The sequence below is a fragment of the Scleropages formosus genome, chromosome 2 (genome assembly GCF_900964775.1).
Source record: "Scleropages formosus chromosome 2, fSclFor1.1, whole genome shotgun sequence".
NCBI classification, from domain to species: domain Eukaryota; kingdom Metazoa; phylum Chordata; class Actinopteri; order Osteoglossiformes; family Osteoglossidae; genus Scleropages; species Scleropages formosus.
The window spans coordinates 1,553,992-1,575,537 of NC_041807.1; the positions used below are offsets into that span (position 1 = coordinate 1,553,992).

At 44.6% G+C, this 21,546-nt stretch overlaps 3 protein-coding genes across 10 annotated transcripts in view; 1 reads left to right on the top strand and 2 right to left on the bottom strand.

Annotated features, from left to right (window-relative positions):
- The window catches only part of bmal2 (basic helix-loop-helix ARNT like 2), a 23,491-nt gene extending 18,669 nt beyond the window's left edge, over window positions 1-4,822 (bottom strand). For 2 of the 5 annotated variants that reach the window (XM_029249666.1, XM_029249665.1), the window contains exon 1: window positions 3,057-3,127. In XM_029249666.1, coding sequence (XP_029105499.1) covers window positions 3,057-3,114 — 58 coding nt within the window. In that variant the 5' untranslated portion in view covers window positions 3,115-3,127. Of the gene's footprint in view, window positions 1-340; window positions 529-1,596; window positions 1,709-1,797; window positions 1,872-3,056; window positions 3,128-4,731 lie in introns of those variants that run through there. The other 3 variants (XM_018751326.2, XM_018751329.2, XM_018751325.2) reach the window with 3 other exon arrangements.
- Window positions 3,102-18,806, top strand: LOC108933916 (serine/threonine-protein kinase 38-like). 4 transcript variants are annotated; one of them, XM_029249667.1, is made up of 14 exons: window positions 3,102-3,166; window positions 10,053-10,192; window positions 10,773-10,824; window positions 10,953-11,075; window positions 11,294-11,377; window positions 11,819-11,942; window positions 12,057-12,211; window positions 13,455-13,557; window positions 14,040-14,101; window positions 14,204-14,321; window positions 14,410-14,533; window positions 14,808-14,903; window positions 15,932-16,023; window positions 16,208-18,806. In XM_029249667.1, exons 1-14 carry the CDS (start codon window positions 3,113-3,115, stop codon window positions 16,333-16,335), a joined length of 1,455 nt encoding a protein of 484 aa, XP_029105500.1. In that variant the 5' UTR covers window positions 3,102-3,112; the 3' UTR covers window positions 16,336-18,806. The 4 variants fall into 4 exon arrangements, with proteins under 4 accessions (XP_029105500.1, XP_018606849.1, XP_018606847.1 ...); XM_018751333.2 differs by lacking the exon at window positions 3,102-3,166 and adding an exon at window positions 5,716-5,901; XM_018751331.1 differs by lacking the exon at window positions 3,102-3,166 and adding an exon at window positions 5,895-5,960.
- A 498-nt stretch (window positions 18,807-19,304) lies between these two features.
- Window positions 19,305-21,414, bottom strand: med21 (mediator complex subunit 21). The gene is made up of 4 exons (XM_018751334.1): window positions 21,317-21,414; window positions 20,879-20,993; window positions 20,220-20,320; window positions 19,305-19,664 (listed from the first exon to the last, which is right to left on the bottom strand). Exons 1-4 carry the CDS (start codon window positions 21,356-21,358, stop codon window positions 19,485-19,487), a joined length of 438 nt encoding a protein of 145 aa, XP_018606850.1. The 5' UTR covers window positions 21,359-21,414; the 3' UTR covers window positions 19,305-19,484.
- Between the last annotated feature and the right edge of the window lie 132 nt (window positions 21,415-21,546).

Below are 21,546 nucleotides of genomic sequence, written 5' to 3' on the forward strand. Positions count from 1 at the left end.
TGGTTATGGAGCTGATATATTTAGTGATTTTACCCCCCAGCTTCTTAACACACCAATACTTACTGACTACGCCATTAATACTGACAGGTTCTCTGAACTGTTTAATTACTTTAAATCAAGTCCTTAATTTTAAACTTATTTTATCGCAAAAAAAGCTTTATCAGGTTGAATTGTGGTTAAGGACGTTAACACAAAGCTGGATACTGTGGATTTCAGCCCTGGAGGGCCCTGTTAAGGCATCCCGAAGAAAGGTATTCAACCCCACATACTTGAGTAAAAATACCGATATATTAAAACATTAAATAATAAAAGCAAATCAGAGTAAATCATTCAAGCTCACTGGAACGGTGTCTTCCACAAAACCGAGTGGAGAACTGGAGGGGACCAGAGGTTGTGCTCGACCTCCAGAGGCGCTCACAGGTGGAAGTGGTGCGTGACCCAGAGCACAGGCACTAGGGCAGCTCGAACAGGTACGACAGGTACGTGTCACACCTCACACGTTGGGGCGGGTCTGAGCGCACAACGGCACTGTGGGTAGAGCAGAGCATGGCTTCACAGCAATCCTTGGTTTTAGGTAACTAGGTGTGACACAAAGAATTAAGTAGAATTTAGAATAAAATTTTTTTTAAAAAAACCTTGTCTTTATTTCAACTTGAAATTCTTCACCCAGCATCAATGTCAACCCAATATTTGTCCCTACCTAAACTTGAAGAAATTGAACAAGATATACCACCATCTTTCCAGTCTATGTATTCCTTTGTTATTTGAAAATCAGTTCTTTGTCAAATAATTTTGCCCCATATAAATATTTTTTAAACGTTTACTCAAAGACGTGCAATCCCACAGCAGCATTCCGATGACACGGCCACATCACTGGACTTACACCAGAGGTTCTCTCCGGAGATGGTTTTTCACGTTCGAGTTGCTGAAATTTGGTTACTCCGTCTCAAGAGCTTCAGTGGCCACTACTCTCTCCTTAAATGAAGAACTGCACGTTTTGTTTAATAAAAACCTTAACTTTAAGTTCTGGGAATCAACGAATTTAAGGTGATTACACACTTTGAACCTTTCATTACCAAAGTAAAAACACAGGCGTGAATAACAAGGCAGCGTGGTGGTCAGAGCTGCTTCCTTTGGACCCAAAGTTTGCAGGTTTGAATCCCATCTCTGGCTGTAGTACCTTGAGCAAGGTACTTACCCTAAATTGCTCCAGTAAAATTATCCAGCTGTGTAAAAAATTATAAGTAGCCTTAAAAGCGTAGGTCGCCTTGGAAAAAAGCAGCGGCTAAATGAATACCTGCAAAGCGGCCGGAATTTTAAGCAACCCCAGCAACATTCCTCTCCGCAACGGAATACTGACAACGGACAGGCAACGTGGATTAAAGGTTCAGACGGGCCGGATTCTGGGCGACTGTCAATCTGAAATGTTAAAACCAACTTAAAGCTCATTCTATACGCTGGTTTTTAAGCAGCGCGAATTACCACCACGTACAACAAGTGTGCTGTTGGTCTGACCTACATATTATATAACCTTGGAGGTGGCCAGTTGGACCTGCACATGGATCGGAGATAAGAGAGGAGCATCTCAACACACACCTGGCGAAAAGGGGCAGAACGCAGCCAGAAACGAGCCTTTCTGACGGAACCCGCAGTTCTCACACGGCCCCCTTTAACACCTCCGTACGAGAGGCTCGTGCATCACACAGACCTGTGGAATAGTGAACGGGATCAACATCGACACTTTGCTTGGAAAAGCCACAAGAAAAAAACCCCCCAAATGCGAGGTGTTACACGTACAGTGAGGTATATTCCTTTATTTACTACGCTTTCGCTGTCAATTCGCTCCCACTCCTCTACTCTGGTGGTGCTTCACCTGCAACACAAATGGGTGAATTGAACAGCCCTGATGTGATGGATATGTCATACTTTGTTTGTCCCCACTGATATACTCACGTCCATTATAATATTACTGTAACCTGGTTGCACATAGTATTTTACTGCTGTTACACAACAACAAGCACTGAACGCTGACCATGTTAAACATGCAACCGAGTAGAAATATGTACATATTCAGTAGTAGTGCAGCATATAACTACAGCCAGTTGGATGTGGAAATAAACCAGTGTCTCCACGAATTTCGTTATGGCAAAGCATTTCTTTTTTCTTATACTTTCTCTGTTACATCCTCTAGTAATCCGTCAGCATCATAATTCATTGAATCATTGTGCTTCCATCTGTTCCTTCCACCATCGACTCGGACTTCAAGTCCCTCCTGTTTCAATACGTGTATTCGGTGTGATAAGGGGAAATAATCGCTGAGTGAGACACTTGAGTCCCGTTATTCGGCAATATTAATATTTTTGAGTGGGAAACAGTTGCTGGAAGCAGCGAAGCGCCGAGGCGCCGGATCAGAATGTTGTTTAAAAAGTAACGTGAGGCGCGAAGCGAATTGAAGCGAAGGCAATTTCGCCTGACGAGACGGAGCAGGGCGCGAGAACGATCCGACCGCCGCGCGAGGACCAGCAGCAGCAGCAGCAGGACGGCGGTCAGCGCGCGAAGATGGTGCTCGCGGTGCCGAAACGAAGAGCAGTGAGTGCGTGAAGAGGCCCGGCGAGCGGCGCGCGCCTCTCCGTGCACATCTCCGCGCGGGCGGCTGCGGCGTCGGCGCGAGGCAGCCCGCGCTCTGTCATTCCCTCCTGTCACTCCGTCACGCTGCGCGCCCCTCGCTCGGCTGCAAACACACACACACACACACACACACACACACACACACACACAAGACGCGGCGAAAACGCGCGCGCACCGGCGCCGTCGTCGACTTTACCGCGTGGATGTGGCTGCGTGCCTCCGGACGGGCGCACCGCGGACGCTCAGCGCGCTTGTGCTCCACTGAACTACTGACCCACTTTCTGCGCACCGGCGGCAGCAGCGCCCTCTCCTTCGGCCGGCGCTCGCCTCCCGCTCCCGCTACACCCAGCCAGTCCAAAGAGGAAAAAAAAAAAAAGAAGAAAGAAAAAAAAGAAAAGTCCCGCAGCGCGCTCCCGGCGGCACGCTACCTGTCCGCTCTCCTGGAGCTCCGTCACCGCCGCCAGCCGCTGCGCTCCCCGACGACATGGCTGGAAGCGGCTCGCCGGGGCCCGGGACCGCGGCGCATGTGGAGGAGGCGGTAGGTAGGACTTGTCGTGGGAGAGGAAGGCGCGGGAGGCGGGCTGACTGTCCGAGCGCTTGTATAATTGACTTTATTTTTCCTGCGCCGAGGAGGGGAGGGGGGGACACTGAAACGTGCGAAGGGAACACTTTGTGCAAATCAGGACGCGGGGTCGGACCCCGGGAAAACACGGAAGAGCGGCCTCCCCTCCCCCACCGCCTCCATCTTCGCTCTCTGTTAATCGCGGAGCCAGCGCGAGGTAGCGAGGAAGCGAGGAAGCGAGGCAGCTCGCGCGATACGACGTCGAGCGGCGCGTGGGTGCCGCGCGGTCCGGAGCGCGTTCGAGTCGCGAACTTCTGGCTGTTGCCGTGCGGAGCGGAGAGAGAGAGAGAGAGCGGGAGAGAAAGGGCAAAAAAAAACAGTTTAATTTGTAGTGCTGCGTGATGTACTCGCAAGAGGGTGTTAGTGTTCTTAGCTCCTTCCTTCATTCCATACATACAGTGGCAGTCGTAACGTTTCACTCACTGCTTCTTTTTTAAGCGTATACACAGCACTTTATTCCTCTAATATGTCTTTAGTGATATTGTTTTTGTCAGTTTAGGGCAACTGGAAAAAATGCCAGTCTGACTGTACAGTCAGGGTCCCTTTCTAATAAATCATCATATGATTCATATGCAGTCGTTTTTAACGTGGGAATTAACGAGGTATCCAGTCAGTGCGAGAAGCACTTTCCTGTCGCTCTCTGGACTCGTTTTATCTTTCGCCCGATGTACTGCGATTCAGATCTTTTACGTAAAAAAGGGGACCTTCACGTGCCTCTCCAAGAACGTGCGCTCGTTTGACCTACTTATTATATAACCTTCGCACCGTCACGTGCCTCTCGCACAGTAACGCATTTGCGCCCGGAGGGGGGGTTCGGGTTAGACAGCCTCACACACACTCACTCAGCAGGTGGTGTGACCCACGCAAACAAGAACATAACTATGTACAGTATATATTCAACGGGGCCGATAGAATGAATTCTGGGTAAAGGGTCTGCTGTTATTTTCCAAAGCGGATTGTGGCGGTTGGTCTTTTAAAGGTGATTTAGTGCTGACTCGGAGGTGGTATAAACGCACATTTAGCTTCCCTAATAATTACTTCTGTTTCTCGCCTTCCTCTTGAATGGCATGTGAAGAAAGTGGCACAGCCCGTCGCAGCGCCCCCTTGCGGCAGGACGCGGGAGCGAGGGAGTGCAGTCGCAGCACCTTCTCCGGCTGTCGTCACGCGGCGCCGCATTTCACTGGCCTCGCGGGTCATCGACCTTCTCACTAAACGTGTTCAGGTTACCGACCGTCGTGGCAGCGATGAAGGAAGGATTCGCGGTTCCTGATTTCACTGTTCGCCTTTACACCGGTTTCCCCAGTACCGGTCTCGGACTACACGATCGTTGTCTGGGCGCGTGACACAATGGCACCGATTCCACTTTCCGAGTTTTTCCCCATGCTTACACTTTGAAACAGGGTAAACCAATCAGGTGGCATTAGAGGCCATTATTAAAGTTGTCCCTACTGCTAAAACACATTTTGTGGGAGTTTACTCACAAGCTTGAGAAGCGCTGCGCTCGTTAACCATTCAAGTCGCCCAACGAAGTGATGTCTGGGATTTTTTTGACTTCGCTAGGAGACAAATGGCTTTGTTCTGGCATTATTCTCAATTCATGCTTATTCTGGCAGGAAAAAAATACTGTCCAACATGTACCTTTTTGTTTGCTCACCACTCGGGCCCAGTCACATTCTATTGTATTCATCCCCAAGCCGAACCATTCAATTCGGGCGCTGATCGACCGTCTGCCAATGTAAAATATTGAAAAACGTGGTATGTACCCAGTGCCTGAAGTGCTGTGTTACCTACTGTGTGTGAAGAATGGAAAGACGCCATGCGGTAGGCCTACAAGTATCAGTCTAAAGAGAAGGTATTTTTGTCCAGAAGTAAAGGGACTGTGATGTAACCAGTCAAGCATCTTGGGCACATTATTAGTCCTTAAAAGGAAACTCCATTGCTGGAGGCAGTGATATTTCACAGGAAACGCAGTGACATGTTGTGAAAACGATTTACATTGTAATGATCTGTTTTCAAATGAAGTGCATTTGCACTTTTGCGTTCCTGACTCCTGACAGGAGGACTGACGGTTGAGCTACATACAGCGATGCCGTCCATCCATTGTGCCATTGCGTTTTTTTAATGTCTTTAACATATGCAAACCTAAGCCTTAGATAACGTGCAATATATGCCACGGTCACCTAAAAAATTATATATAGAAAAAAAAGACTTCTGCTAGTTCTAAACTCGAAGCGGAGCTGTCGCAGGTCTTCGTTGTTTTAATAAGGATTTTGTGACACGCCCGCGTTTGCTCGGATCGCGAAGTTCTAAACAAAGCGTGTTTCTCGAACGTTTCTCTCCGACAGGAAGTGTTACTGGAAGAGTGCGCGCCCTCCCGCGCCTGTACTCCACCAATCCCGTCCCTCGCCCAGTGTTTTGATTCATTCAATAACGTGGAGCTCCGGTCCGAGCCGTTCTGCGAAACACATCTGTCAGAGCAGGAACGGCGGCGGCCGGAGGCCACGCCCTCCAACGCCTCCACTTAGGATTGGTCAGCAGAAACATGCGCTGTTCCGAAGCCGTGCCCCATTGGCTGGTTGCGATGTCAATAAAGTGACGGCGAGCGTCATGGCGTTCGCTGCGTGTTAGCAGGAAAAGGAAAGGACTGGCGGGTAGGTATGTTGTGACTAGAGAAGGCAGGACGAAGGGGCTGGCTCTGTGAGGAACAATGGTAAACACAAAGTTTCCTTAATATCGATGACAGATGCAGAGGTAGATTTAAACGGACATCCACGGAAGATTAAGCAGAAGGGACGCTGAGTACCCGCAAGTGTGTGAAGTGGTAAAATTATTATTTGCCAGTTACTAGTTAGTGTATTTCGTGAATTTTAATTTAAACTAAGCCGTTCATACACTCGATACTGCAGCACGAACCGAACAGAAGTAAGATTACAGACATCGAGTCTGGCCACGCTGGTGAGTACTGCGGCAACCGTTGTTGAACTTTCTGTTCGAAAGGGACGAAAATAAACACAGCCGCGTCGAGAGTCGGGACCGTGTATAGTATTTGATATGATGATGAACGCAAATCATTGATTGTCTGCGCCGAAGGGTCATTTTGAAGCCAGTGAGCGCGGCCCTTTTTCCTGTTAAAAGTTTTTTTGCTGCTATTTTTGCGTGACAATGTGGCTCATTGTCCCACCGGGCCGGAGCCGAGCTGCCAGTATGCAAATATCCAGGTGAGACGCGGACTGACGTCATGAGCGCGTGCCGTATGCGTCCGGTGACGTAATTCTGAACGTACACTTTGAGTTGAGTTACGTGAGTTAAAGTACATTTGACTTCGAGGCAGCGGGTGTGTTGGAGTCAGTTTTATCTGCTCTACCATTTGGCTTCTGTTGCAATGAATGGCTCCTCACTCAGTGTTAAGTGTTCATCGCTTAACGCAACAATTGAATGTTCACTTTGCTCACAAAGTTAGGGAAAGTGAGTCTCTTCCTGCTTCCAGTATTAAGTTGATGTGTGTGTGTCTGTCTCCACCAAGCCAAGGTGCTCATTTTGACCCCATCTTGAGCTGTTTCTCCAGGAGTCCGTCAAAGTAGATCTTCAGCTGCAGGTCCCATGTGTTGTGATGCTGGGGCAAACTGTGAGGGGGGGGGGGTGTCCAGTTGTGTGTGTGTGTGTGTGTGTGTGTGTGTGTGTGTGTGTGTGTGTGTGTCCAGCTCACGGCTCAACGGCACGTGCAACTTGAGAGACAAGCCTAACGACAGCGCTTTCTATTTCCTGCCGGGAGATACAGGGGTTCCACCTTTATTAAACAGTTAGTCGTCCGCAGTCACACCCTTTGTGCACATGAAGTGGCCTCATGTTGCCTTTGTGTTCCTCGCCCGTCCCTCATGCGTTAACGCAGCATGACAGCTTTGCTTGCTCTGGCCATAATCCCGGTGTTCAAATTTGGATAGTCACTGTTCATATTGCAAAATTTTAATGTGCTGTACATTATTTATATATTTGTTTACTTCTTTTAGCAGAAGCTTTTCTCCAAAGAAACTTCCAATGAACTCTGTGTAGTGTTACCAGCCCACACACCTTATTTGCCAAGGTGCCTTACACTGCTAGATACATTACTTACAATGGGTCACTCATCCATACATCAGTGGAACACACACACTTTGGGGGAACCTAGACACCGGGAGAAAATGCAAACTCCACACAGACTGAGCAGGGATTGAACCCACATCCTCTCGCACCACCCAAGCGCTGTGAGACAGCAGTGCTACTTGCTCTGTCACTGTGCCATCTATCTAATATATATGTATATGTGTGTGTCTATATGTATAAACATTTTTCTTTTCTTTTTTTTTTTTTTTTTTTAAAGTATTTCAAAGGATCACTCAGTGAGAACATTGTTTTAGTATGTGTACACTATGTGTAAAGTATCCTCAGAGAAGTGCTCTTTTGGACTGCACTCTTAGTTTATTTTTATATTTGATGCAGACTCTTCCTGCTAACCACATTACCAGTGTGTCTGTGGCACATCAGGTTCTCTGCAAACTCATCAGAGGCTTGAATTCTATCATTATGTGCAGCCTTTGGCCAGGTTACTGTTAGGGCTGCTCTGGTCTAGCCTTGGTAACAGTGCTGGCTATCCCCTCGAACCCTAACCCACATCCCTCTTTGTATGGGTTCCATCGGTCTCTGTGGATCAGGTGTTTTCCCCGCAAGCAATGAAAAGGTTACGTCAGTCCTCATTTGTTAGCTGCTTTAATTTATGTTGGCTGTTTGTTGTTGCTTGAATCCAGAGTGCTTTTTGATTAATCATTTCTTTATTCCACTGACCCTTTCATTTCACTGCTTGGTCTTATGAATTCAGTTCAACTTTTCGTTCCAGGCTGCTTCTTGTTCAACAAATACTGCTTCCATTCTTAGCTAAAGGATCTCGCAAATTTTTCATGCTGGAACCTGCCTCCTCCCTCGTACCCTGACAGCACCCAGTGTGTTTTTGTTGGCAGAGCCTTGCAGAGACTAGGGAATGGCTTCCTCCGTGCACCACGCCTGGCACAGGGGTGTGGTCTAGTCAAAAATCCCCTTGTTTATGAGATGATGGCATGTTCTCTTAATAACCACAGTTTCTCAGATCTCCTTCTTCATCAGACTATGAGAAAAGCAGCTCTGAGCTGTGTGTTTCCTGCATACGAATATGTCAAATGGAGAGCTACCCCTGAGTTTAGCTTGTCTCCACTCACACAAACAGCTCCGTGCGATGGCGTGTGTCTTGTGACCTGTGGGACATTAGATGATGATGATGATGATGATGTGTGTGGAGACCTGGGAGCGACCAAGTGAGCAGCTGCTTACACAGCTTTGTGTTTCTTTCTGTACTATGGTATTTATGAAATGTGCAAAACAACAGTATCAGGGGCAGGTTCACAGGTCAGGGTCTAAAGGCCCCACTGCCCTTGTACATCTGCATGTCTGTGTTTTGGAGACATTTCATAAGTAACTACAGTGCAGTCTTATGCGAGAAAAGTAGAATAACCAGTTGTTAACTACATCTTGGGGTGGCACAGTGGCACAGCAAGTAGCACTGTTGTCTCACAGCGCCTGGGTGGTGTGAGAGGATGTGGGTTCGATCCCCACTCAGTCTGTGTGAAGTCTGTATGTTCTCCCTGTGTCTGCGTGGGTTTCCTTCAGGTGCTCTGGTTTCCTTCCACAGTCTAAAGACATGCTGTTGGGGTTCACCCATAGTGTGTGAGTGACAGAGAGAGAGTGTGTGTTCCACTGATGTATGGATGAGTGACCCATTGTAAGTAGTGTATCTAGCAGTGTAAGTCACCGCGGTGAATAAGGTGTGTGGGCTCATAACACTACATAGTATCCATTGTAAATCGCTTTGAAGAAAAGCGTCTGCTAAATAAATAAATGTTTTGCTGTATGTTCTATTGCTTCGTGTGGAATACAGCTCCCCCAGCAGACAGTGTCATCTGAATCTGGAGTGATAAATCCCAGAAATGCTGCTTTATCATAAGAAATGAAATGCAAACTGTTTAACAATATCTAGAGGTGGTTCAAAAACTACTTTAATGATCCAGCAATGCTTTGAAATGAGAGGAGGTCACTGCCTGCGGTATCAGTCTGGTCTCATTGACATCCCCTGTCTTTCATTTATCTTGTATAATGTGAGAAACATTAGTAAGGCGATTGGGAACAAACTGACCACAGTATTCTCTGACCGTGGTAGAAACTGAACATGTGACACTGGAAGTGCCAAAGAGTTACTGAAAGGATAACAGAATATATGTTCCAGTTATTCATGCCATGCAGTTAGCCTGACTAAACAAATCAGTGTAATCCTTTATGTACGTTTTGAAAAGATCTCATGTGTAATGAAATTATAGTCTTTTGTCTGTTGAGGCACCTTCACCGATTTGCTTGGTCACAGCCAACAAAACTCCCGGTATCCAACTAGAATAAACATGCCCCGGTGGGCAGAACCCAGAAGACTGTATCCATCATAAAGCAGCTCATGTCATTTGAGGACCGTGTGGAAAATATGCCGCTGTATACACGATACTCATTATTAGCCAAAAGCCTTGAATTATTCACATGTGATATTGATTATATACTATATTCCAGTCCTGTGATATTAACTGAACTTTGCATGTCTACGCTATGAAAAATGACTAGTAACCTGGTACATAAAACAGTATTTTCCCTCAGTTGAAAACGACAGCCAAGAAAAAGTGTATCAAGAGGGAGAAGAGGGTGAGCTGTAGGAGCAGATTGAAAAGGCTCTTAATGTGAGTTTTGTCGAATGTCTTAGGTTAGCATGGCTGTTACTGGGGGGACGGCAGCTTCCCTCCCAATGAGCAACCACACACGGGAGAGGGTAACCGTGGCCAAATTGACCCTGGAGAACTTCTACAGCACGTTACTCACGCAGCATGAAGAGCGTGAGATGAGGTCAGTGTTTGCTCCGTTTTCAGATTGGAGGAATCCTGCTGGACTGTAGCTCTAGCGTGTCGTGGTGGGGGCCCTCCGTTAACTCCAACACCAAATTCTTCGAAGCCACGTCGGGGTCATGTTTACCAAGTATGCGAAGCACTGCTTACCCAACAGATTGAATCAAATTTCTCTGCTGCAAGATGTTCCAAGTCAGTTTGGAAAATAACAACCCACATCTAAACTGTGTTCTTTCTATGTGGTTCACTCTGAGTGCAGGAAATGCAGTTTAGATGACAAGCCCGTTGAAGGGTTTTTTTTTTTTTTTTTTTTTTTTTTCTCTCCTCCCTCCCCCCCCTCCTCTTTTATTTAGTGTCCTATTAAGTGTCATTCAAGACATTAGTCTGGTTGATGAATACAGTGATTAAAGTTACGAATCTCCTTTAAAAAAAATGTAGCAATATGCTTCCCTGCAGAGTCATTCGTCTTTAGTCATATTTCAATAATCTTTCTCTTGTAATATTACTGTTTTACCTTGTCTGGTTACTGCAGCCACCCAGAAAAAGGAACTTTCAACATTTATCACTGGTTGTCTTTACAGGCAGAAAAAGTTAGAGCAAGTTATGGATGAGGAGGGTCTACAGGATGAAGAAGTAAGTTTTTTTTCCCACCTTATACCAGAAGGACTTTTCACCTGACACAAATTTGCAGCTGCTGGTTTACAAAGTTCAGATGTTTACTTCTGCTGATAACGACCGTCATCCTCCCCCGCTACCTGCAGAAGATAATGCGTCGCTCCCAGCATGCCCGCAAGGAGACAGAGTTTCTGCGGCTCAAACGCACTCGACTGGGGCTGGATGACTTTGAATCCCTCAAGGTCATTGGAAGGGGGGCCTTTGGAGAGGTGAGTATCACTGTGATGCTGGGAGACTTGTGTTAATTGCAGGTTAATAATAAATTTGAAGCAATTGCTGAAAATTAAAGCGAAAAAAAAAAAAATGAACAGTCTCAATTAGTTTAACACTGCAGAATTCATAGTGTAGCAGTGAAAGTGGTTCTCTTCAGCTTTGGCCCAGGTGCTGAGTACAAGGTGTACGTTCTGCTCTCTGGGTGTCACCTTAGGTGCGCTTGGTGCAGAAGAAGGACACGGGCCACATCTATGCCATGAAGATACTAAGGAAGGCAGACATGCTGGAGAAAGAGCAGGTCAGTTGGCTGCGTCTGGAATAATACGTCAAATAATACTATTTCCCATGACTGTGTGGTAACCAGTTTCAAAGGCAAATATGAGCACTGTGACTTTGAAGTGAGAATACTATGGTCTAAATAAGTAAAGTAATAGACCATAAATAAGTGATAGACTGAACCACAGCATAGCGGTTGATTTTGAGCTTACCAAAGGAAGGCACACTCTTACTTCTGTTTAAGCTTTGACAAGTGTAGGTACTTGTGCTCTTGAAGAAGTTTAATCTTGAATATTTTCTTTTCTTTTATGAAAAATCTCTGGAATCCTTTGCAGCTGGGAGAAATTTTGTTTAATCTGGTTGGCTGTAAACCCTGAAGTTATTTTACCTAGTTGCTTCGGAGTCACATCCTTGTTTTTATTGTTTCACTGAATGCCCTACGCGTTTCCTCCTTCCTCTACAGGTGGCTCACATTCGTGCCGAGAGGGACATCCTTGTGGAGGCAGATGGAGCCTGGGTTGTGAAGATGTTTTACAGCTTTCAAGACAAGCGGAACCTCTATCTCATTATGGAGTTCCTGCCTGGAGGTAAAGCATGCTGAAAGAGACTACAACAAGAATAAAGCTGAAGTCGTCCCCCCCCCCCCCCCCCCTTCCTTTCTTTATATAAAGGATCACAATCTGCCATTTTTCTCTCTGTAGGTGATATGATGACCCTTCTAATGAAGAAAGATACTTTGTCTGAGGAGGCTACTCAGTTCTACATTGCTGAGACTGTGTTGGCCATTGACTCCATCCACCAGTTGGGCTTCATCCACAGAGATATCAAGCCTGACAACCTGCTGCTTGACTCTAGGGTTAGATGTAAACTCTGTCATAAATTACAACCTAAAAGCATATGCAAGGCCTGGACAAAATAAAGGAAACACCTAACATTAATATCAAAGACCTAATAAATAGTAGGGCCACCTATTGCCTGCAGAACAGCTTCAGTCCTCCTTGGAATAGTGTCATACAAGTCCTGAACCTATAGTAGGATATTGCTGCACGCAGGATATTTAAGAAGAAAAGCCTCCAGTTCTATGAGGAATGAAGGGGGTGGAAATGTACTTTGCACTCTGCACTCAAGCGTTTCCCATACAGGTTCAATGATGTGTAGAGCTGATCATTAGGCGCACAATGGAGGGTGTTTCAGTTGATCTTGGTGTGTATTGGGCTATTATCATCCTGGAACATGGGAACATCATGAGGGAAGAGCGCTTGTACTTTAAGGACACCCGCTTCTGTAAAATGGCTTCATGTTCCTTGGCCGTCGTACAGCCATGCAGCGCAAACACTGGCCCTAATAGCTTCCACGTGATGGGTGGTAATGCCATTATGGATCCCCCATCATACTTAATGGTTAGAATTAATCCACATCCTTTTGGCTTTCTCCATATGTAAACGTGTCTAGTTGTAGGAAATGGGATGAACGATGACTCCTCAGACCATATTACTTTTTCCATTGCTTGAGGGTCCAGGTTTGGTGTCCCTTAAACCAGGCTGTGTGACTTTGTCTTTGAACACAAGCAGTAATTGGCAATGCAGTAATTCTCAGATTTCTTAAACTCACAACTTACAGTTTTTGTTGAGACTGGGTCACGGAGATGCTGATGGTGCTCCGTTCTGTGGTAATTTTTAAAGCTGTATTTTTGTGGCATTCAGCGGTGGTCCTGTCTGTCGACGAGCTTCAGTTTACAGCCACTGTTCCTCTGGACACGTTTTAAATAATTTTGCATTTCTTCTGACTGACGCGCCTATAATTTGCGCACCGACTACTTGGAGCTCTGTTAGTTGGCCCATGTTGCTTAAACTCGCATACCAAAGTGCTAATTGTTAGACCTCTTTTACAGCTGACAAATACTGCTCGCTAGCATGTTTGTGGTGTCCCTGTTACTTTGTCCACTTTTTGTACGTGTGTGTTTAATGGTGATAGACCCAGGCGCAGACACCAAGTTGAAGGCTTCTTTTTTGTCGTGACCATTATTTAAAGTTGGTTTCATATCATTCTCTAGATTTGAGAGCGATGCATTTTAATAATATTTCTGCTTGTCCCACCAGGGTCACGTGAAGCTTTCAGACTTCGGCTTGTGCACAGGACTGAAGAAAGCGCATCGAACTGAATTCTACCGGAACCTCACTCACAATCCGCCCAGCGACTTCTGTATGACACAAGCTCATAGCTTCTCTCTCTTACTGTCCTGCTCTGTGATCTGTGAATTGCCAGCATTGTATGATTTTTGATATGTTTTCTTTTGTAAACTGGTTGTGATGTCTTCTTTTGTTAGATTCTTACTAATAATCACCTGTCACCTTGACTTTTTTCACAAGATAAAAACTGAGTAGTCAGATGTAGTTTGTGCTGTACTGTAGATTTTGCATGGAGTTTAAAGGTAAGTTTTTAAGACTTTATTTTTAAAATAGTATTTTTATTGAACCTTTTTTTTTTAATGTTTTCTGTGCAATTTCATCAACATGTATAAAAATGCTTTTTTTTTTTTTTTTTTTTTTTTGCTGTTAGTAGTCTAAAAGATTGAATAATACTATGTTCTGCTATGTTATAGTAGGATCTGTATTCAAGGTCATGAAAGCTAAATGGAGGTAAAGATCACACTGTTGAATACATACTGTGTCTGTTTTGTACAGCCTTCCAAAACATGAACTCCAAGCGAAAGGCAGAAACATGGAAGAAGAACCGAAGGCAATTGGTGTGTGTGTGTGTGTGTGTGTGTGTGTGTGTGTGTGTGTGTGTGTGTGTGTGTGTGTGTGTGTTGCTGTGCTGTCATTCACTGCGGGTCTGTTTTCTTTAGGCGTACTCCACCGTGGGCACTCCAGACTACATAGCTCCAGAGGTGTTCATGCAGACCGGCTACAACAAGCTGTGTGACTGGTGGTCTCTGGGAGTCATCATGTACGAAATGTTAATCGGTAGGTCAGGAATGCTTTTCCTCCTCTTTCCTGTCAAGTTCTGGAAAGCCTGTCTCTCATCTCAGTGTAAATCTAATGTTTCTTACAGGTTACCCTCCTTTCTGCTCTGAAACACCTCAGGAAACTTACAGGAAAGTCATGAACTGGAAGGAGACACTTGTGTTCCCCCCTGAAGTGCCCATCTCAGAGAAGGCAAAGGACTTGATCTTAAGGTTTGTGGTTTTTTTAAAAAAAAAAAAAATCAAATTTATACAGAATGCAATTTCTCATATACTTTTGATCAGGCATGAAACATATTATCAAAGTGTGATTGGAAAAATATAGTAACATATTGGCAAACTCACAAAGACTGTAGCAGCAAGGTGGTGCTGTTGCAAAAAAATTCAGTTTGGCTGCTGAGCCATCCAGTTTATTTCAGGGAAGCAGTTTATTACTTTCAGCAGTTTAGTACAATATTGGTCCCACTGGACACGTGTCATTCCTCAGGTACTGCACTGATGCTGAGAATCGAATTGGAGCTGGGAGCGTAGAGGAAATAAAGAGCCATCCCTTCTTCGAGTCAGTGGACTGGGAGCACATCAGGCAAGGGTTTATTTTGGTTGTTTACTTATTAAGTGCCTTTGAGTCAAATTTTAACCCACGTAAATAGTGACCCCATAAAATAATGCCTCCAGAACAATCTGTCCTTCATTTGTTGTTTATTATTGAAACCACTGGGGGAAATGCATGAAATTACAATCATGTGCTGCTTAATGACGTTTTGCTTAACGACTGATGGCATATATGACAGTGGTCCCATAAGATTTATAACGGAGCTGAAATTCTTATCGACTAGCACCGTCGTAGCACAGTGTCTTCCTCACGTTTGTGGTGGTGCTGCTGGTGTAAAAAAAACCTACTGCGTTGCCAGTGTAGCACATACAATTATGTACAGTACATAATACTTTATAATGACAAACCCCTATGTTACTGATTTATGGATTTACGATACTGTACTTTTTATCATTTTTAGAGTGTACTCTTTGTATTTATAATTTTTTACTGAAAAACAGTATGCTGTGTTATGCCGGCGACAGCGTCATAAATTTTGTGTTTACTGCGTCTCTTGAGGGGGTTGCAGTGGCGCAGTGGGCTTGGCTGGATCCTGCTCTCTGGCGGGTCTGGGGTTCAAGTCCCGTTTGGGGTGCCCTGCGATGCACCCAGGACGAGACGCCAGTCCGTCCCCTCCCCTTCCAGCCTTACGCCCTGTGTTGTCGGGTTAGGCTTCGGTGCGCCGCAACCCCACTTGGGACAAGCGGTTTAAGACTGTGTGTGTATGCGCGTGTCTCTTGACTGCATCGAGGCTATACCGTCTAGGTTTGTATACGTACACTCTATGATCGAGGCTATACTGTCTAGGTGTGTATAAGTAAACACTATGATGTTCGCACAACGACCCATTTCTCAGAACATATCCCCGTTATTAAGCAACGCATGTCTGTACATTTCTTTCTGAAAACATTAATCCAATAGTACTCCTAAATTCTGTGCTAGGGTTTAATGCAAGCAATCGGAGCATAACTGAGTACATTTAACATAAGAAGGATGTTTAACTGTCTTCTGTATCATAGGGAGAGACCAGCTGCAATTTCAATTGAAGTCAAAAGCATTGATGATACTTCAAACTTCGATGACTTTCCGGAGTCCGATATCCTTCAGCCAGGTAAGTAATGTTCCGGGCTTTCTCAGATGTTCCTGGCCTCTCTTCAGTGCACAGTGCCAAGAAGAGAGAACGAGTTGTCACTTTGTCTTCACACATTCTCCTACCGTAGCCTACTTTTGTTCTTGTCATTGTGTGGGTTCTCTCTAGCTGTCTGTTCCCAACTAATGTTCTTTTCTCTTTTCAGTAACAAATGCCACAGAGCCAGACTACAAGTCCAAGGATTGGGTTTTCCTAAATTACACCTACAAGAGGTTTGAGGGCCTAACCCAACGGGGAACCATCCCCACATACATGAAAGCAGGGAAGGCATGACTGATTGCCGTTGAATAGATGGAACGGAGGGGTATGGACCTGAACTGGGCTAAGACCATAGAGGACAAACATACAGACCATCGGCATGGTGTAAGGACTCCTGGGTAGAAACATGAGCTATACCATGTTTTACGCAGGTTTGAAACACACGGACTGTACCACCTGTTGGGGAGTACAGGTGCAACAGCTCCTCTGTTTCCCTGCAATGTTAGGAAATGTGGATGAAGGACAGTGAGCAGCTGCCGCTTGCACCGTGTCTCTCACCTTAACATCCCTCTGCCACCAAATTCAAACGCACCCAAGGCAACCCCACTTACGTGCATAGTTCTTCTACACTGAGATGAACGGTACCTCAGACGCTATCAGGCACTTATTTACATATCCTTTGGGTGTCATTATTTTTGTCTAAATTTTGGTTTTGTAAAGTGGTGTTTTGATTCTCTCCATTTAATTATCTGAAGTGGAGGCAGCTCCTCTTGGACATGGGAGTAGAAGAGCCTAGTGCTGTATAGAAAACAGTGCCATGGGAGAAGGGGAATGTTCCAGAAGGCATGGTCTCTGTTGCCTCTTAACTAGTTAGAGCTGAAATCAAAGAGACCTGAGTCATGTGACAAAAGGAGAAGTTATTTGTGGATAATGTCTAAAATGGAAAACTCGAGTTGTGTTGTGTTTTGTGTTGCCTTGGGGATGTAGAGACTTGACTTTCCAGAAATGTCCTCAGAACATCTGAAGGTGACTAAATACAGAGACCATACCTGCTTTGTTATTCAGGTGTGCTAATTAAAATCGTAAAACCTGAATAAAAAAAGTCTTAACACTTTTTGCCTTCTGCTTTTCCTAAAGCAAGATATGCAGGAAAACAATCCCTCATTTTCTGCCCCTATGAGAGCATTAACGAAAGAAAAGTGAACTAAGCGGACATCTGCAAAACCCTTAATACGAATATGTTTTAACTAATATGCGTTAAGCCCTTTCAGTACAATATCAGAAGCTAAAAAAATGTAAATCTGTACTCTCCAGTTCACTGAAGGCAATACAACTTATTTGACATTAAAACTTTGATATTCACTTCTTTTTATTTAGTGTGCTGGGTTGCCACAGAATGTAAAAGGGATAAACTCAGTAAAAGTAAGAACAGCATCTCCACTCTCCAGAAGAAGGAAGTAACTGGGAGAGTATGAAGGCAGGTCCTGTGTATGACACTGTGTGAATTCTTACATAAGGGTTTTGTGCGTTCAGTAGGGATATGTACTGTATACCTCAAAATTATCCCATGTACCATGAACTCATACAAAAACTGTTCCGTTTCCTTTGACATTATTCAGGCTGTTACGTGCAATGTCTGCTGTATTAGTACTTACTACTTTGCATGGGCTAATGTCTTAAAGGTGTTTTTGCTAGCTCTGCAGTTAAAATATTTTGTTAGCAAGTCTGGTCAAGAGACTGAAACCTAATAAACGTATTAGTGTTAGTTTATTGGGGACAGATTGGCACATTTTCACTGCACTGAATAATAATGTGTACATCGGGAAAGAGAGAGTTCTGTCACACTACTACTATGGAAGCGCCAATCCTCAGTTTGATTAAACTGCCTGGCTTCCAGCGTAACGGTCACATGTACTGTGCTGGATGCCATGGAGTTGCCTGATTTCTGGTGCATCGTTCACAGGTGTCAGTGCTCAGACTGATGAGCTGCCTGAATGGAACGTGGTATCAGTACACAATACTACTGCGCTGTCTCATTTCACCGCCCTGCATTCATGCACATAGCTTCATTCTGAGAAATATGTCTCAAAGACTGCTGCTACAGCGATAATTTCTAGTGTTTTGTAATGCACTTTGAGATGGGGGAAAAAAATATGTATTTTGTAACTATTAGAACTACATTCATAACCCCCACCAATGATCCATAAACAGTCTGAATGGTTTACTATATAAGGAACAGAAAGCTATCTGGCAAAAAGCAATTTTGCATCACGTGTAACCTTGGCAACATAAAACTTGATAACGTGGCTTTGTAATAAATATTGACAAGGTCTGCTTAAGTTACCTTAATTTATACAATTTCAGATAGTGGACAAGTTGCTGTATATAATAAATACAAGGAAACAATTTACCTTATTAGATCTGGTGTCTGCTGTTATAACCATAAAAACATATTTGGTTCCATATTACTGCTGCTGTTGTAAAGCTGTGACAAGGAAAGATGCACATATAGAATTAAAAGTACTGTTATCCTAAAGACCTGTGTTTTGAAATCTAACTGAACAATCAATCAGAATGATCAAATTGAAAATGCTAGTCCTGTTCATCACCTCTTTTGCCACTTTCCTGTTGTCCAGGCTTCGGTTTGCACCGTACAGGAACCCTCAGCCAACCATCACTTACTGAATATTAGCTGGCTGAAATCATGTATTAAAACATATTTCAACATTAAAAAAATCTGCATCTGGCAACATTTAAATCCACTGTGTCCTTCCACTATCTCTAGTCTTCTGACATGGCACAACTGATTTTACAAGAAAATCTAATCAAGTGGGAAAAAGGTAATTTATTACTAATTTTACAGAAGGCAGTCATTCAGCATACCCCTTGGTAATCTCCTTAATTAATTTGTTTCCCCTTTTACTCTTCTGGTAGTAATAAATCAATGCATTAGTCTTAGAAAGGTTACTCATTGTTAAAATTTAATTCACTGTGCCAAATATAAAATCAGATTTTCAAATGCTGTTGGCAATGCAAGAGAGCATGTAGAGCTCCAAACAGGTCTTAGTACTAGTTACATGTATTTATTTACCTCCAGAGTAATTCATGGTGTCATGCTACATACCATGTCCTGAAAACCTGAAAAGTAACCGCATGCCACACCATCCGTAAATGCATCTAGCAGGCCTATTTTAGCATACACATCCTCATATATCCAACATAAGCTTACGGTATTATAAGAAATGCTGAGAAGTGAGGAAAGAAAATACATACTTTAATGAAAAAACAAAACAGTATTTACATAAGTTTGGAAGAGGTTTTGTTTTCTTTCACAAAGAAGCCAAAAATAATACTTTCAAGGGACTTTAAAAGGAGCTTTCAGACAGACTGCCAGCATTAAGTTCTGCATATTTGTTTGCAAATCTGACTCGTGTCTCCTGGTGTCAGGAGTCCAGTAGTGAAGGCTGGCTGGGAGCTCCGCTGCGCGTCCGCAGCTGCGACTGGGCGATGTCAGCCAGCGCACTCTGGATCTTTTCTAGCAGCATGTCCCCGCGGTTCACCACCTCTTCCAGCCGTGTGGCAGCTTCATGGTTCTCCTCCTCCAGCTGCCGCAAGCTGGCCGCCTGGAAGGATGAGAGGGTAGTGACGTGGTGAGTTTGACAAGTCCCTCAGTGTACTTCAATGTTGTAGGCTTCTTTAAACATGTACAGAGAAAGATTTTCATATAGTGTTTTTGTGTCCTCATTCACAAAGTGTCAACATGAATTTAACTAAGGATCATTTGAAGAAGCAAGGAATTATATTAATATTAAGGAAGAAGCTTAGTCTTTTTGACAAATCAAGCAGAAGCAATGCTCATTTTTGCTGAAAAAACGAGACCACGTTGACAACTTCGAGCCCGATTAGTTGAAACGATAGTTAAGAACAAGCAGTATTTTACTGAAAGGTTTTACAGGAGCACAAATCTATCCCAGACAACATATCTGCAGTCTGCATGAGTACATGAGTTTTAAGTATAAACCGACTTTGACCCTACTTGAAAATATGATAAAAATAGAAAATAGATTTTTAAAAAAAAAAAAAAAAAAAAAAAATCAAGCCCATCAAATGTGCTGCAAGTGCTTCACCCAGAGGATACGTGTTCAAATGTCCCGACCTCAATCGGAAAGACCTTGTACCTGCAGTGCAGCGGTGGACTCCTCGCTGGGCAGGGAGTCGATCAACACATCCACATCCTTGGCTGTTCGGGCGATGAGGGCAGCAAAAAGCTGTGCGTACTCTGAAAGATTGACAGCCCACAGAGACTGTACTCAATTAACAAAATTTTAATGTGCTTTACATTATATGTTTCTTACTTCTTTTAGCAGACGCTTTCGTCCGAAGCAACTTCCAATGAACTCTACGTACTGTTATCAGCCCACACACCTTATTCACCGCGGTGACTTACACTGCTTACACTGGGTCACTCATCCATACATCAGTGGAACACACACACACTCTCTCTCTGTCACTCTCTCACACACTATGGGTGAACCTGAACAGCATGTCTTTGGACTGTGGGAGGAAACCAGAGCACCCCCACGCAGACACAGGGAGAAAACGCAAACTCCACACAGACCGAGCGGGGATCGAATCCACGTCCTTTCGCACCACCCAGGCTCTGATACAACAGCGCTACCCGCTGTGCCGCCGTGCCACCCCACACTACGCAGGAGTTGCACGGCCGGCTTCCGAATCAAGCGCCATGAGGCGGAGCAGTGTGAGCAGCGCAGCCCGATCGTGTCCGATCTGCAGAGCAGAGAGCGGCAGCCCAGCCTAGAGGAGTGTGGGGCTCGACCTTCGGTGGGGTTAGACGGCTGGTCCTTGTTGATGGTGGTCTGGATGTTGCTGAAGGACGCCGGAGGCGCACATTGCTGTAAAACCCCGATGGCGTTGCAGAACTGATCGGCGAGCTGCACAAGAGCAGAGGAGAGAGAGATCGACAGCACAAGAGAGTATTGTCCAAGTGAATGCCAGAGATCAAGAAACGCGGGAAACTTATTGAATAGTAATTCCTGCGTGTACACGCTAAGACTAGTATGGTATTTCCTGTCATTTTTGTGTTGTTTCGACTCGACTCAGCCTTCCAATCGAAACAACACAAAATGACAGGAAATACCAATAAACCTTTTCAACAAGTAACATCGACTGAAACCTGCTACACTTAGCTATAAAGCAACACGTTCAATCGGGTAATAAACATTAAAGATTTCTTTTAAACGTAAATTGCACGTACCGAATTTACAGCATCCTGTAGCTGCGTTAGCCTGTCGGCCATCTTTGTAGTATCGCTGTATGCTGCTGCACCGGAAACGATATAATTGCTTCTAGCACCGCTCCGTCGCTACTCTGTCAGCCATCTTTGTAGTCCACTGCTGCACCGGAAATAGTCAGAGTCCTCTTAGTGCGGATTCGTCATCGTCCTGTCGGCCATCTTTGTTGTGTACAACTGTACCGCACATGCGC